A 15,874-nucleotide genomic window follows, 5' to 3' on the forward strand; every position below is an offset into this window, starting at 1 on the left:
AGATCATCGTTCAGGGTAAGATTCTTTTTCTTTCCTGTTTTCTTTTTATTTCTTTGGGGAAGCAGTCGCGTGCGAGGTGTGTTTGAGATTCTTAGAGTTTTGGTTTCAGGAAGGTTTAGAATGGAAAATTTAGAGTGGGTTTGGTTCGCATTTCGGAGTTCGAAATTTTTTAAATTTGTGAAATCTACATGATATAATTAGGAAATGGACAACATAAAATTTAAAATCATCCGATGTTCAATAAAATACAAAAATTGTGTACCATACCAGCTATGAATTTTGTTAAGGGACGAAAATGTTGGACGAAAATTTAGAGTGGGTTTGGTTCGCATTTTGGAGTTAATTCGAAATTTAATAAACCTCGAAATTTAACAAATTTTGAATTAACTCCGAAATGCGAATTAACCTACCCTAATTTTTCGTCCAACATTTTCGTCTCTTAAATAATTTCAAGTTTTAGATTATCGATTTCCTAATTATACCATGCAGATTTCAGTAGTTTTAAAATTATGCCACGAAAATCATGTGTATCCTGCAAGGGTGTTTAAAATTCTTTTTTCTCCAGTTATCATATTCGTGTATCAAGTTTTACACGATAGTTTCTTTTGCACGATACAATATTGCAATATTTTAATATATAACATTGATTCAGGAGGATTTAGCACATAATCGTGGTATCTGATAATTATAAACTATTAATTATACGGCAATAACATCTGCATCTCAAATCTGTATCAAAGTGGTAAATCAAAAGAGTGTCTATTTTTCACGTCTTCGTCCTTAATCCAACTGCAAAAGCGTGTATTAAAACGACCGAGATTAAAGCACTGGATATAAATATCGCAAAGTCGAAGGTTTCAGGGACAGGATATTAGAGATTTATCGTGAGACGTGAAGCAGAGAAACGAATGTCGTTGACAGCTCCAAGAGCATCTATCTCCTTTGTTGTAATTCTTGAGGAAGGCGAGGAGGAAGTCGGATAATATACTCTTTTTCACAACTACATCGTTAAAACTTGGTTAAAGGTCGGAAGGGGTAGTTCTCCTTTAGCTGCGACTACCGTCGTGCCTTGTAAGTGATTTTATTCATCGCGTAGCACGCGCGCAGCCAGAAGACTGCGATTTATCGACGATGTTCCTGTGTTGAATCGCGAACGACGACGTTCGAGGGTGGCTCCCTTGTCAACGGAGTCCTGAAGGGTGAGTCTCGGTTCTACGAGCTGACACGAAGCTCATAGTCACCGTGTAAGTCCACTTACCCTCTGTTCTTCCAAAACGTTCTGCTCTACGCGGGGTTTCGATCGAACCGTCGTAATTTCGGATCTCCGAACGCGCAACTTCGACAACCTTCGTTACGAACTTTACCACGCGATCAGACCATTAACAGTGATACTGTTCACAATTGGACACATCAAAAGCACCGATAGACGAGAAGGGACCATAGCTAGTGTCTCGAAACAATGTGATTTTCCGTCGCAGTAACGCACCACGAAGATCTCTAATGACAATGAGTCGTTGATTCAATTAATGGATTATTAAGAAATTTTCGTCGAGAAAAACCTTTGAAAAATGTAGACGAAGTGAATTTACTTTTGAATTTTTAAATAAAATAGGAAAAAACGGAGAATATGCGAGTTACAAAAAAAACAAAAGGAAAAGTTTGTATAATAAAGGAACGAATATGTAATTGATTTGGTCAGTATCGAATTTTCTAATGGGAAAATGTGAATGGATTTATTAAGCAACTTAATACTTAATCGCACCTGACCACAGACGGATCTGTTCTACTTAAAAACGTCGTTTTTATTGCTTAATTTCTCTCTGACTAATAGTTGAATCATATTGCTTAATTTCAAGCATGATCAATGACCGACCTATACTGGCTGACCAGTACTATTGCAATTACACGCCGACCTATTCTACTTAAACACGTCTGACCAACGGCCGAGCTGTTCTACTCGAAACTCAACTCCCTATATTTTCTCGCAATAATAATCATCTCCAATAACCAATAACAATTATTCCAGAAAGTAATCGGTAATAATATATACAATTTTATAATGATCTAGATAATTTAATCTGCTCCAACGTAAATTCTTAAATAAATCCTTAGAAATATCCGTTCTTCGCTGCAATAAAAACACGTACATCTATGATCCGACAATTATCCTCGAATAAATTCATAAAGACCCTTCCCTTCGCAATGACAAAGGCACGTACACACGTACACACCCTTTCCAATTTTCCCTGACTCCTCTTTGACGGAACGCGTAAAAATGCCATTCCCTCCATGAACTGTCGACTCTCTTTCGTCGAAAGGGATTAATAAATTCGGCGATATCGAGCCGAAACGATCCCTGACGCGACGATAACGTCCTCAGGAAATTACGAGCCGTTCCGCGTGACATGCAGATCCTCGACTACGAAAGACTCGGCTGGCTCTCTGCTCGCGTCCCGTCTATTTATACGGACGGAAGGGCGGAAATGGGGTAAACACGAGCGGCAGCGGGATCACGGAGGGCTGCTGGATACGTTCAGTTTGTTTTTGCCGGGTTAACAAAGGGTCCGCGTATCAAGTTCACGGGACGAAAAGAGGGGAAATGCAGTTATTGTGTCGCTCCGGGATTGAAATCGTCTTCTTTCGAGGAGAGTGTGACGAGTGACAAACGTTTGGACGGGGTTGAAACGGAGGGTTGGCTCGAGTCCGGTAGCAATGGCTGCAAGCGCCAAAAGAAACCCCGAGTTTGAATCGAGTAAATGGAATGGCGGGTTTCCAAACTTGCGCGGGGGTCGTGACAGGCGTTTCGGTAATTGCCACGATGATACTCGACAGTCAGTATTCGAATTATAGTTGCAAGGGTGGCAGACGAACTCGTGACTAAATTTTCCATCGATTTACTACCGATTCTTGCATTTTATTCCTGAGACCGGAAATTGAAACGACCCGGGGATGATGATGAGCAGTGAAATATATATCAGCCGATCACCTCGACGAAATAAAAATTAAACACCGATTTTAAATAATAAAAATTAAACATTAATTAAGAGTGTCATGAAGCTACAATTCTTAAAATTTTAATAGGGAGAATTGATCATTTAAATTGAATAAATACACGATTGATATGCCGTCCTAAAAATTGGAAAATTGGTAAATTCTAGACCTTGTCGACCATCTCAACGAAATAAAAATTAAACACCGATTTTAAATATTAAAAATTAGACATTAATTAAGAGTGTCCTGAAGCTACAATTCTTAAAAATTTAATAAGAGGAATTGATCATTTTAATTGAATAAATACACGACTGACATGTGGTCCTAAAATTCGGAGAATTGAATCTCATCGATAAATTCTTCATAGTCAGGTGGTAAACGTCCGACAGAGACACCTAAACGCTTGAACCTCGAGCTTTTACCAAATCATTTCTGTGAATTATTAGGTTAGATTTGAATTAGGTTTTATCTTACCGTGTAGAACAAGACGACCCAAACGCTGAAGGGGTTAATGTCCGGTAATAACAGCCCATCATAGGGAAGATCTGACAGGAGAAAAGAGAAGAGGAATCTGGGAACAGACGTCGGGATAAATGGATCCGTCTGATTTAGATCTGGGACATCCATCGAACCCGTGTGACAATGAAAATCGTAAAGATAATCGGTACATAAATTTCGCGCGGAAGTGAGGGATATAAAAAGGAAGAGGAGCCGTGTAAGGCAGAGGAGAGAAAGGACGGAAGGGAAAAAGAAGTAAGCAGAATCGACTGGGTGGCGTAAATCAAGGGGTGGCCAGGTCGATTTCTCTGCAACCCCTACGTTCGCGAGACTTCTATCACTGCTGGTGTTTTATCGAGCGGCTCCCGTGCCTACCTTCAACCCTAAATTACAAGGTCGCCGCTATAGAAAGCCTGCAAAGTACAGGTATCCCCTGGTGTGTAAGTCGTCGTGTCAGGGACGAAGACTCGGCTCGAACGCCGTTAACGAAACGCTATCGCATTTAGTTCGAGCGATGCAGGGGGTGGTTCCTACAGGGCCACTCAAAGTCGATATTTGTCGGGAAAACAGCTGAACAATCTTGGAATTCTTATTTAAGAAATAAAAACAGGTTTTCGTGTAAGAAATTTTTCAGTATTAATTATTTCTTGCAATCAATCCGGCATATATATAGGGTGTCTTTTTTTATCTCGAGGACACGTAGTATCTCTATTATTTTCGATGATATAAAAAGACGTGTAAGAGAAAAGTTGTACAGTTCTATGGGGTGAATATAACGATAGGACAATATTTTTCTTCATGGTTATCCGAGTTGAAATTTCAAGGTTGTTAACAATTTTTCATACGGTATTGGATATTTTGTTAAAGTAATATCGTAGTTGCTAATGAAAATAATTCATCTATGTGTAATATCGTGACGTTTGGGTAATTTTTAATAGTAAAAATCATGTTTTTACAATGAGAACGAAGCGAAACAAAAATGAATGTGTTCCAAGTATAAATACGTGCCTACTTTATCGCGGAAAGAGGATTCGTCGACTAGCATGATCGCCAGATCTTCCGGCATTAATGTTTTTTCATGGGGAAACTTAAAATCCACAGTTTGTACCAAAGTTTCCATAACACAACAGGTAAAACAGGTATTACGTGCACTCGAGATAAAAAGGACACCATGTATAGCCTGACGCGAGTTGATCCGGTATTCTATAGCATAGTATATAGCTACCGATTCGATAGAAAATAAAATAAAACAGAAGCTTGACGTAAAACGTAGAAAAATATCCGACATATCAAAAATCCAGGAATTAACAGGTATCGTTTAAATTATTTTCATAAAATAATATTCGCACAAAACTATCGAATCTATGGTAACTACGAATTACCATTTCAATATTTTTGTTAAAGGTTAATTATTTTTAACGGGTTGAAGATTCGAGATATCAGGATTGAAATTTTTGCGATTAAATTTCGTAATTTTGGAATAATTCAATGTAAATTTGGCTTCCTTCTAGATCCTTTTACACGGAGAATTTTTGTGTAAATTTTGGGAATGGAAATTTTTCGGTTAACGGTGGCAGGATAGGGAATGTCTGCTTCACGATTTCAAAAGGAAAAATTGTGGGATGCGAAGCGGTAAGTTTTCGGTTCCACAGACCCGGGACTCTAGAATGTAGGTCCTCAGAATTTAGGTAGCGGGGATTTAAGATTATATATCTTGGGATCCTGAAATTTAGCGTCCCAAGGATTAGCACTCTGGAATTTACGAGACTAGGATCCAAAATCCCTGGATTAAAGACTCTATAACACAAAATTTAACTCCTCGCTATTATTTTAACCTAGATTCGTCATCGTTATCCTACTTCCGGCTTAACAAGGCGTGCCAAAACATTCCCGACCTAGCTAACAGTTACTCTGTTAATTTGGAACGACAAGTTTCACTCGTTGTTTGTCTTTACGGTGCCTTCAACTTTCTAACACGCTTATCCAAAATTTCGCTTCAGATGAAAAATAATCTTTCCTTTTATTCTAAAAATAATTCACACCTAATATCTTTTCAGAAATTTTTTAGGATAAAAATTGCGATCCTGTTATAGATGGAGAACCATTATTTCATCCTCTTTATGCGATGATTGACTTCCTTCGCGTTGATTTAAGCTCTTTCCTTAAAGCCCTTTTACGCGACGATTTAACGATTCTCTGTATTCGTGCGATATAATATTCGCGGATATTAAAAATCGTTATCAAAATATTTTTTTTTCACGAATTGTTATCTGAAATATTCGCGAAGTTACGTACACAAACGGTATCCATAAAAAAAAAAAGAAAACACCATGCAATATACATACATATGAGAAATATAAAAAATTGGTTATGGCGATATTTTTTTCCAAAATTAAAAATTTTCATTTGACGTTCTCGTTAAAATGTTGTACACAATTGGTATGCATTAAAAAACAAAATACATTATATAAATAAATGAACACGTGATCGACTGATGGTGGATACCAAGAATCGATATTGTGATAGCATTTATTTAAAAAATCGTCACTCGAAGTTCCAGTTAAATTACGTAGACATTCGATATTCATAGACAAGCAAAATATAATAATAAATGCGATTCGTGGTCGATCTATCGATTATAAAAAAAATCGGCACAACGGCACTACGTCTCGCGAAAATCGTTTTCTGAACGCTCGCTTATGCTCTCGAAATGTCTGTCTGCAACGCATGATCCACGTTAATAGGCAATAGAGAAATGTCGCGACATCTTATGCCGCGTGCAGTTTCTACCGTTTCGTCGGATGAAATACGGTAACGAGTATGATTCAGGGTGTAGACGTAGGAGGGGGCCAAGGAGCAGGAGGGGCGGATGGCGAATGGTTAAATGGAAAGCGATTTAACCCCCTCGGTCCAGATTTATTTTGCAATTTAGCCTGACAGTATGCTGTTCATCTCGCGAATCTGTGATTCGCAACTTAAATAATTCATAGCCCCTAATACGAATAGTAATGGCGGCCGTTTAAAAGCCCCGTGTCCCCGTTGAAATATTCAGGTCGCGGCCGCGGCATTTTCCTCTACGCACGGTCCACGAATAAACGAAACCATAACTGTTTATGTGACGATTGAATTAACGATTGTAAATCAAAACGACGCCGCGAATATTTCAACCCGGCCAGGACGCAACGGGGTGGCTGGCCGACCATTATTTCGGATACCGTTTCTGACCAATCAGAGAAAGGAACCGTGGAAATAGGCGTTCACCGATTAGAGGGTTAATTAGAGAAATAGCGGGGAAAAATATTCGAATGAATTTTATGTTAATTTCTGTTTAGTGGTTGAGACCATCAAGGCTCGGTGTATGATAAATATTTTTGGAAAATATTCTGGGGTTGTTTTTATAACGCGTATTACTCGTTTACTACGTATTACTGCAACATGCGTTGCAACATTTTTATAATTGTATTTGTACGTCGTTTTTGTATTTATTTTTCCCAGGTGGTTAATTAAAGAACAACAACTGTGTGCGAATACCAAATTTTTCAACGCTTTTACTTCGTTTTTTATTTTATTAAGAAAATAATTATATTATATTCTCAATATTCATCGTTTTGATACTAGTTTTTCTTAGGAGGGTGGTGGAGTTGGGATTGGAGAAATCGAGGAAAGGAATTATTAGAACGCGTAATTTTTGGAAGGTTTGAAACCTTCGTGACTCGATGCAAAGGTGTGCTTTTGGAGAAATATTCCAAATGTATTTTTCCTATGCATATTATTCGTTTATTTTACACGTTACTGCAACACGCACGATATTACTACATTATGCTCACAATATCACAATAATTTTTTTACTTCTGTTTTCTGTATTCCTAATTAACATTCTCCACATTTACAAAAAGCAATTGATAATTTCAACGCATTTTAAAATAATAATATTCGATCATTTAATATAAATACATTTTTAATTCCAAATACTGCCTTGTTTATTAATCCATCGAATTTTAAATTCGACAAATATAAATTTTTCCGTATCCAATTTTCAATTTCACAGCATAGTTGCACATACTCCATCTTCCTCGAGCATACTTGTAGCTTAAAAACAATTAAGCACACAGTTGTAGATTTTGAAAATCAAGGGAAACTCTCGGAGCATCTGGAAAATTTCAACAACCGAAAGATCTACCATTTATCATTCAACCTAATTCGCTGGAGAAACAATTACGCTATTTCCAACACCCTCTGCTCCCCACCTACCCACCAGTAACCCGCAAAAGGACAAAACGGATGGAGAATAAAAGAACGAGAAATATTTCCCTCCCTCGTTGTACTCTGCCGAAGCACTCGCATAGTCCAGCGAAGGAGCATCGTCGGAAAAAGAATACAAACGGAAGGAAACGCTGTGTCTCGCGGCGAGACGCAGGATCCCTCGCAAACGACCCTTGAAATCTCGATCGTCCTGGTGATTCCGCGCGAAACGCTCGTCCCATGCGACGCGATTCAGCAGAATTCCAAATTGCTGACTGCCACCGCGCACTCCTGTTTCCTGTTCTCGCGGTTTTATCCATACCGGCAAGCCACCCCACAGCTTCCGGTTTACGCCGCGAACCACCGGTTGGCTTATCCTTCGGCAGGCCTGTCGTCCTCTCCCGTCCGCGATTATGCGTCATAATTTCCGTTTAATTGACTAATACCCCGGCCACGTTGGCCGACAACCGGCCGAAACGATAGCCTGTTTATCGGGTTATCGCGTAAGCGTGAGCATTATCGCGTTATTACAACCGGGTAAAACGTCGATCTCGGTCGATCTCGCCATCCGAGAGATCCGTGCTTCGCGAGCGTCGTAATTAAAATATGTTTCCGCTACGCAATGGTGCTCGGAACTTTCATCAAAGGATCGATTATTCGTTGACGAGAGAGGCTGCGATGTGGGTTAGGTTTGTCAGGAGTTAGGGGATGATGGAAGTTTTGGCTGATTTGCGTTTATTATTTAATGAATGGTACTTTAGTTGGTGGGACTATCGAGGGTGTTAAGATACTTTGCTCGTTGTTGTTGGTTACCGAAAAGCTTTTGCAACTTTATCCCCTCAGTTTTATATATTAGGTGAAGCAAAAAGAAATCCATTATTTTTACTACACCTAATATAATGAAAGACGAAGTGATGTTGGTCATCACCTGAATATTTCAGTATTTGTATTTATAAAAAGAAATTTTTGCATTCAATTTCATGCAAAAATAATGGAGTTCTTTTTACTTCACCTAATATTTTAATAGTATTCTAACGCGTTATTTCGTAGAGTTGAATCGAGATTGCGGATGTAGAATTATGCGTGATACATTTTGTGGCTGCAGATCAGGATGGCTAGTTTTTGGAAGAGTATTTTTTGATTTAGGTCTCTTTGTTCGTCAATATATTTCGAAGCATAACTCAAAGTTGAGTTATCTCAACGAAGACAGAAACTGTGCGAAATATTTTAGCAAGTTTTGGCTAATCTGTATTTACTATTTAATGAATGGTACTTTAGTTAGTTGGAGCTATCGAGGGTGTTAAGACACTTTGCTCGTTGTTGTTGATTACCGAAAAGTTTTTGGAACCTTACCTCCTCAGTTTTGTATATATTAATAGTATTCTAACACGCTATTTCGTAGAGTTGAATCGAGATTGCGGATGTAGAATTATACCTTTTCATGGCTAAAGATCAGGATGGTCAATTTTTGGAAAAAGAGTATTTTCTGATTTAGGTCTCTTTATTCGTCAATATATTTTGAAGCATAACTCAAAGTTGAGTTACCTCAACGGCGAAATATTTTAGCTATAAGGGAATTTTATACTCGATTTACATCAGCTATTCCAAGTTGTACGAATTAATTTATTTCTTTAACCCTTTGCAATCGAGAGGCGACTTTCAGTCGCCATTTAATCAGATTCTAAAGATCGATATTAATTAATATATCAAATCTAAAATTATCCAACGATGCGTGGAATGTCGACGTAAAATAACTCTACGTCTTAATTTGCATACGATTTATTATTTACCGTTTTGAAAATATCGTCGACTTTATGGCAGTAAGTCTTCGAATTATAATTTTTCTGTGGCGATTACAATTAATTAATTATCATCGAGTTAATTAAAAAGCATCGAGCACTTACCTTGGCACGTTTGCTATACTTGAGATATTGGTAATGGTGATTGTCATAGTTGAAGACATGTGGAGTCAGCGTAATGTCACGGTTCTGCATCTTGCCGGAAAGCGCCTTCTGTCGTTGCAGCTGCATCTTCTTGTTGTGTGCACGTAAATCAGCCGCTGGAAAATTTGATTCACGATTAACATTCTCTGATTCTCTGACACAGCGAATATAAATCCTCTAAACTACGTTCGAAAATCACTCGGCCGATTGTAAATCACATTTCCAGTTTCGATAGCCTTTCCTCCTCATCATCGTCCTATACCCTTCCATTTTTATCTCGTGTCCCTTCTTGCATATGTATCACGAATATATTTTGGACGCACTGTATGGTAATTTTAATCCACAGAGTTTCATACATTATTTTTCCACGGAATATGCAAAATTCTCCGATTATCCATGTGACAAAAAAAAAAGAAAAAAAAGAAACAAATGATTTAGCATTACGGAAAGATACGTGGGTGTAATAAAGTAAAAAAACGACGTCAGGCATGGTCGAACGAGCAGCAGGAAGCTCATTAATCGCGTGTAAATAAATGAACATTTGCATTCGACAGAGGCAGACGAGCTTTTCGATGATTTTTAAACAAACGCGACGACACTGGCCACCGCGACGCGATAAAACTCGATTGTCGACGGTTACACGGCCGTTTCCGAATATTTTATGCCTCGTCCGCCGTGGCTTTATCAGTCGACCTGCGTTTATTTACGTCGCCATTAACTGGCAATGCTGTTTTTCATTTCCGGATGAAAAAGGATGGAAAAAGAAAAAAAGGAGAATAAAAAGAAAAGCGAATATATTCGAGAATATCTTAGTAAAAACTAAATAGTGAAGTAAACTTTACATCCTAGCAATATGGGGATGATCCCTTACCCTGCGTTTTGTCTTTTGTCTTTCAGTTTCTGAAGACATCTTGTGACCTGCATGGCCCTAAACTAGCCAGTTCTAACCGTTCGCCCGTTTAATAAAGATCTATACAGTTTTTCCAGCCTTTCCACTGACTACTATTCCTTTGCCTTATAATCCCTTAACATATATGGTCGTTGTGAAATATTCCGAAATTTTTCGTCGATACTCGCAATAAATTCACGAGGATTCTTCATTCGAATGGAGAATGTATCGAGTACACGGAGTCAGTTATGCAGTTAGATCGACGCTGACAGACGTCTCGACTTCCGGTTCCAGAGCAGATATCACCGAGCCATAAATTCGCATTTCCTTGAACAATATCACGATAATCTATTACTTCGGCGAAATATGCAAGTTCTTCCTTTCGATTATCTCCAAACTGTTCGCGTACCTGCACAGACTTTGATGGACTACGGAGTTTCCGGTTGGCGGACCGACGTGTTCAGGAATTTCATCGAATTTTCCATCGCGCGTGCCAAACTTGCACGAATATTAATAAATCAAATTGAAGACCATACGGTCTTATTTAATATTTCAATATTCAATACGCTATCGATAGGATTGCTGAAACTGAATCCCATTATTAAAATTGTCTCTGAGATTTAGCGTGCGATTTGAATATCTGCCTGTGCTAGCTTTTTGAATATTTAAGAAGCATCGATTATCGGCACGTGTACAATTATTCCGGAACTTTGCAAATACTTTTTGAAAGTGTCTTTAGAGTAACAGGTTGTACAATTTTCTCACCTATCAAAATTCCTATTCTTAACACTAGATTGACGGGTTTATATATACATACATAGAAAAATTTTAAATAATTATTTTTAAAACATATGTTGGTTTTTCATAGAATTATAAAATGTATACAAATACTAATTCCCTTCTCTTCCCACTCTTTGGTTCCAAAAATCCATATGTGCTATACCTATTTTGACGAATGTGAGTCAAATTGACTCATTAAATATTATACAAACTCATGAATATATACGTAAAAATTGTTTTGAATAAAATTTTATTTTTTTTTTTAAAAACTCATTTCGGGCAAAATAGGTATATACCCAACCTCCGGCAATCTAGTGTTAAGCACGGAATGACACGAAAATTAAAAGATCAATTAACACTAGAATAACCAATCTGTAATGTATACCCAAATATAACACATGCAATTGGTATTAACCCTTTGACTACTGTGGGCTCTTAAATGCGCTCAAAAATTTCTTTGACTGTTAAATTCCAAGTATATACAGTAATAATTTACTGCACAATACAAAGAAATACATAATGTTGTTTTAACCCTTTGCACTCGACGATTTTTTGGCTAAAAAGGGATAGGAGTTCAAATATTTTCTACTATAGAACTGACGATATATTTTTGAGCAGTAAATAAAAAATTTATAATAATTAACACGTAGAATTATTTGATTTCAGTACCTCTCACACCGTTACACTATCTTAAATTTGACATATTAATTAATATCGATGTTCGAAATTTTATCAAACGGCGACTGAAGGAAAGGGTTAATACGTGGAATACAGTATTTCGATTATTATTTGAATATGCAATAATTGCTCAGAAATGCACACCTAACAAAAAGTTTCAACGTATTCGGTATACATTGCAAATGGATTCCTACTGTATGATACGACTGGTGCGTTTCAAAGTCTGCCGTAATTAAAGAGTTAATTAATATGATACAATAAAAATGAAAAGAGCAGACGCAATTGTGAGGCTATTTCAACAAAAATCAGGATAATTTTTCCCAAAAGCAGCTGCATATTTTCAACAATAAGAAATATTAGAATGGACCAATTATATTTTCACCAGCATCGTGAGATGTTGAAATAACGTAAACAATTGCGAATATTCCAGCCAATTATACGATATCCAGCTAGCTCGCAACAGGAAGATAGGAATCGGAAGATCCTCGAGTTTCGATTCGTTCTTGCAGCATCGCGAATCCATGAGGCCTCGTACGCTTTAACAGCGACATTATTGTTCTAACAGGCAATTATGAATATTCATGGTGGACATGTTTGTCCTCGGGTGCAGCGGAGAGACGCAAACACAGCCCCACTGTTAAACCGACTATGCGCGGCCGCCTATGAATAAACTAACGAATTAATTTCACGTGTAAAATCAGAAAACGTCGCTGTGAATTCGAGATTACGAACGGTTCGTTAGGGTAATTAACCGTACTCCTCGCGCGTGACATTCGCGAAGCGTGACTGGGAAAAAGTATCGCGATTCGTTCGCGAAACGCAAAAGCGACGGAATTTCGCGAAAATTTCGCGGTGATCAATTACACGCGCAAACGAAGTCTGCGAGTAACGCGAAAATTCGTTACAAGAAGTTCCGCGAAATCTAGAGTACGTGGCACGAGATTCGCGAAGCGATTCTTCCGGAAAATTCGCGAACTTCCGGGACACGAGCTGAGTGCAATCTGGAGTACAACTGTAGCTGTTTTGTACAGGGTGTCCCGTTTACACCCTGCTAAATATCTCCTACAATTATAATAACACAAGAAAATAATTTTATTGCAGGTTTATTTTAATTTTCAAAATTAAGAGTCAGTTTCAGGACGTCATATGAATTTTGACATCAGTTACACGATCCACTTTAAAAACTTTGAGAAAGATGGTCCAAAATTTTTTTTCAAGCAACATAATAGTCTCTTCGTATTTACTATTTAAATTACGTATCAAATATTTCTTGTGTCACTATAATCGCAGGAGATATTTAAGTAGGACACCCTGTATGTGAGTCAAAGTGATAAATTCAACTCAAAAAGTTTTAATATCAAGCTGCTTTTTTTGTCCAATATAAATATCTCTAAATATCTCCTACAATTATAATAATACAAGAAAATAATTTTATTGCAGGTTTATTATAAATTTCAAAATTAAGAGTCGGTTTCAGGACAATGTCATATATATTTTGACATCATCTACATGTTGCATTTTAAAAACTTCGAGAAAAATGGTACAAAAATTCTTCTTGAAGCAACATTAGCCTTGTTCGTATTTACTATTTAAATTACATATCAAATATTTCTTGTGTCACTATAATCATAATCGCAGGAGATACCTAGGTGGGACATCCTGTATCTGAGTCAAAATGATAAATTCCGCTAAAAAAGTTTTAATACCGTACTTTTTTTGTCCAGTATGAGAAAAGGAATCTCTTGCTATATGAGATCGTGAATGAGAATCCCCTAACGTAATTTCTCCCAAATAAATAAAATATAAAATACACAGAGAAATAGCACAGCGTTGAAATCGTTAGACGAGGAATAATCCGAAATTGTCGAAGATTTTCCATACACGGGAAAATTTGTTTCGGGAAATCGATCGTGGAAGAATGCGTCCACAGAACGCCTTGGTGTCGATATCGATACCGATATATCGACTCTGGATCTCGATCCGCCACGAAGCAGCGTCGTTGAACCATTAATTCGCCCGTGAAAAGCTGTCCGCGATAAATCAAACCGGCTTTCCGGATAATAAATCGAGTTTGCTTGGCCTGTATTTCGCGTTTCGCTATCCTTTATGTATCCACTTTTGCGCAACATCGCGGACGAGGGTTCGTTTCGTTATGCTAATTCGATTCCCATGGCGAACGATCGGGGAAAGAAGTTGGCCGGGCGTAATGAAATCGCTGATAGAGGATGAAATCCGAAGTGTTCGCGGTATTTGTCGGATATTTTAAAACGGCTTCAACGCCAAGTCGACCCGGATACCGGGCTGCACGCGAAGAAAGGGTGTCGAGGGTGAATTGCGGCACGCGAGCACCTTCAAGGCTGAAAGAATTGTAAAATTTCTCTGCTCCAGACTTCGCGGAAATCCAATTTAACTGTTACTTTATCTCGAAGGGAAGTACCATATAAACTCCAGCGTGGCCGAAAATTTCGCGTTAACCTGGACATATTTTCCAGCAGGATCTCCGAGAGGGTGCTGCAGCACGTAAATCGCCACACGCGATTCTCTTCAAGGCTGAAACAGCCATAACGTTCTTTTATATTAAGTTCCACTGACGTCTCTAACCCCGCGTCGCTGAGCTTTTCTATTCACCTCTGTGCCACTCAATTATGTCTTTCCATTTGATTTCACACTGGAGATCAATGGAATTATATATATGTGGATCCTTTATTTTATTTTTACTCGCATTTTCAAGTGCAAACAAGGAGGAGTTGCATTGCAAAGTGCATTTCTTGGCGAATTAATTTTACGATGTAATTAAAAAGAGGGATGCAGGTACATAGTTAATTTCGAATATTTTCGTCACCGAAATTTACTAACAGAAATTATGTTCATTCAAAATAGTATTCAGGATTAAAGATTCGAAAGATATTCTATGAGAAAAGTTACAAAATTAATGAATAAAGCACTCATTCCACTGTGTTTTTGACTCTATAATAGGTAAAAGGAATTACTAGAAAGACACATAGTGAAATATAGTGGAACGTCGATTATGCGAATTTTCATTATCCGAATATTAACATTATGCATTTAATTTACATCTAATTTACTTTTCCCCGAATTTTTCTTACCAAATACCCACTCTTCCAAGTGCAAAGAATTTACAGTTCAAAAATTTTTTATTTATATTTAATTCCTGACATAACTCGAAATTTTCTCCTTCCAAACCGATTATCCGAATATCCCATTATCCGGGCAGATTTTCGTACCAATTAATTCGCATAATCGATACTCTGCTGTCTCATTATCTTGTTACCTCTTTGTCAGAGCTTCGTTCGAATACAACAAAGGAAAATTTGCTAAAAAATTTCATCTCGTCTGCAATATTCTCGATTTTAAATATTCATCATTGGTGGTGTTTCGCGAATGGAAAAGATCCGCGTGAGTGTCACCACTGTCTCCTCTTTTTAATTCATTCGTATTAATTTTCCAAGTCGTTTGCAACTAGAAGGCTTCTTCACGCGACATGGAATCGGCCGACGTCGGTTGCAAGCCTTCGGGAAACGTTTCCGCGAGGAAATACACGCGATCCTCACCTTTGCAGGGGCAGAAGCCTTTGCAGGCGATGCGAACTGACGTGTGGTGGATGCAATTGTGGTATTCCAGTCGGCATGGCGAGCTGTACGTGCGATTATCGCTTCCGCAAAGGAACGTCGGCTTCACCACAGGACATTCTTGACATCTGGAACAAAAGCGGGACGCGCGCGCGTCGTTAAATGAAACTGTTCTGCGCGCAACGCTTTAATTGCTCGAGCGCATTTCCCTGCTATTTTCTCCCCGTTCTCCATTTCCATAACTTTGTTTCCACCACACGAAG

At 38.1% G+C, this 15,874-nt stretch overlaps 1 protein-coding gene across 1 annotated transcript in view; it reads right to left on the reverse strand.

Moving 5' to 3' along the window:
• Positions 1-15,874, reverse strand: part of LOC108552403 (uncharacterized) — a gene marked incomplete at its 3' end in the record, with an annotated part of 119,804 nt that overhangs the window by 13,053 nt on the left and 90,877 nt on the right. Inside the window, exons 4-5 of the mRNA XM_017906916.1 lie at positions 15,594-15,739; positions 9,636-9,790 (exon numbers count right to left, since the gene is read on the reverse strand). Coding sequence (XP_017762405.1) covers positions 9,636-9,790; positions 15,594-15,739 — 301 coding nt within the window. The remainder of the gene's footprint in view (positions 1-9,635; positions 9,791-15,593; positions 15,740-15,874) is intronic.

This window comes from Eufriesea mexicana, unplaced genomic scaffold (genome assembly GCF_001483705.2).
Source record: "Eufriesea mexicana isolate 0111107269 unplaced genomic scaffold, ASM148370v2 scaffold6565, whole genome shotgun sequence".
Lineage (NCBI taxonomy): Eukaryota > Metazoa > Arthropoda > Insecta > Hymenoptera > Apidae > Eufriesea > Eufriesea mexicana.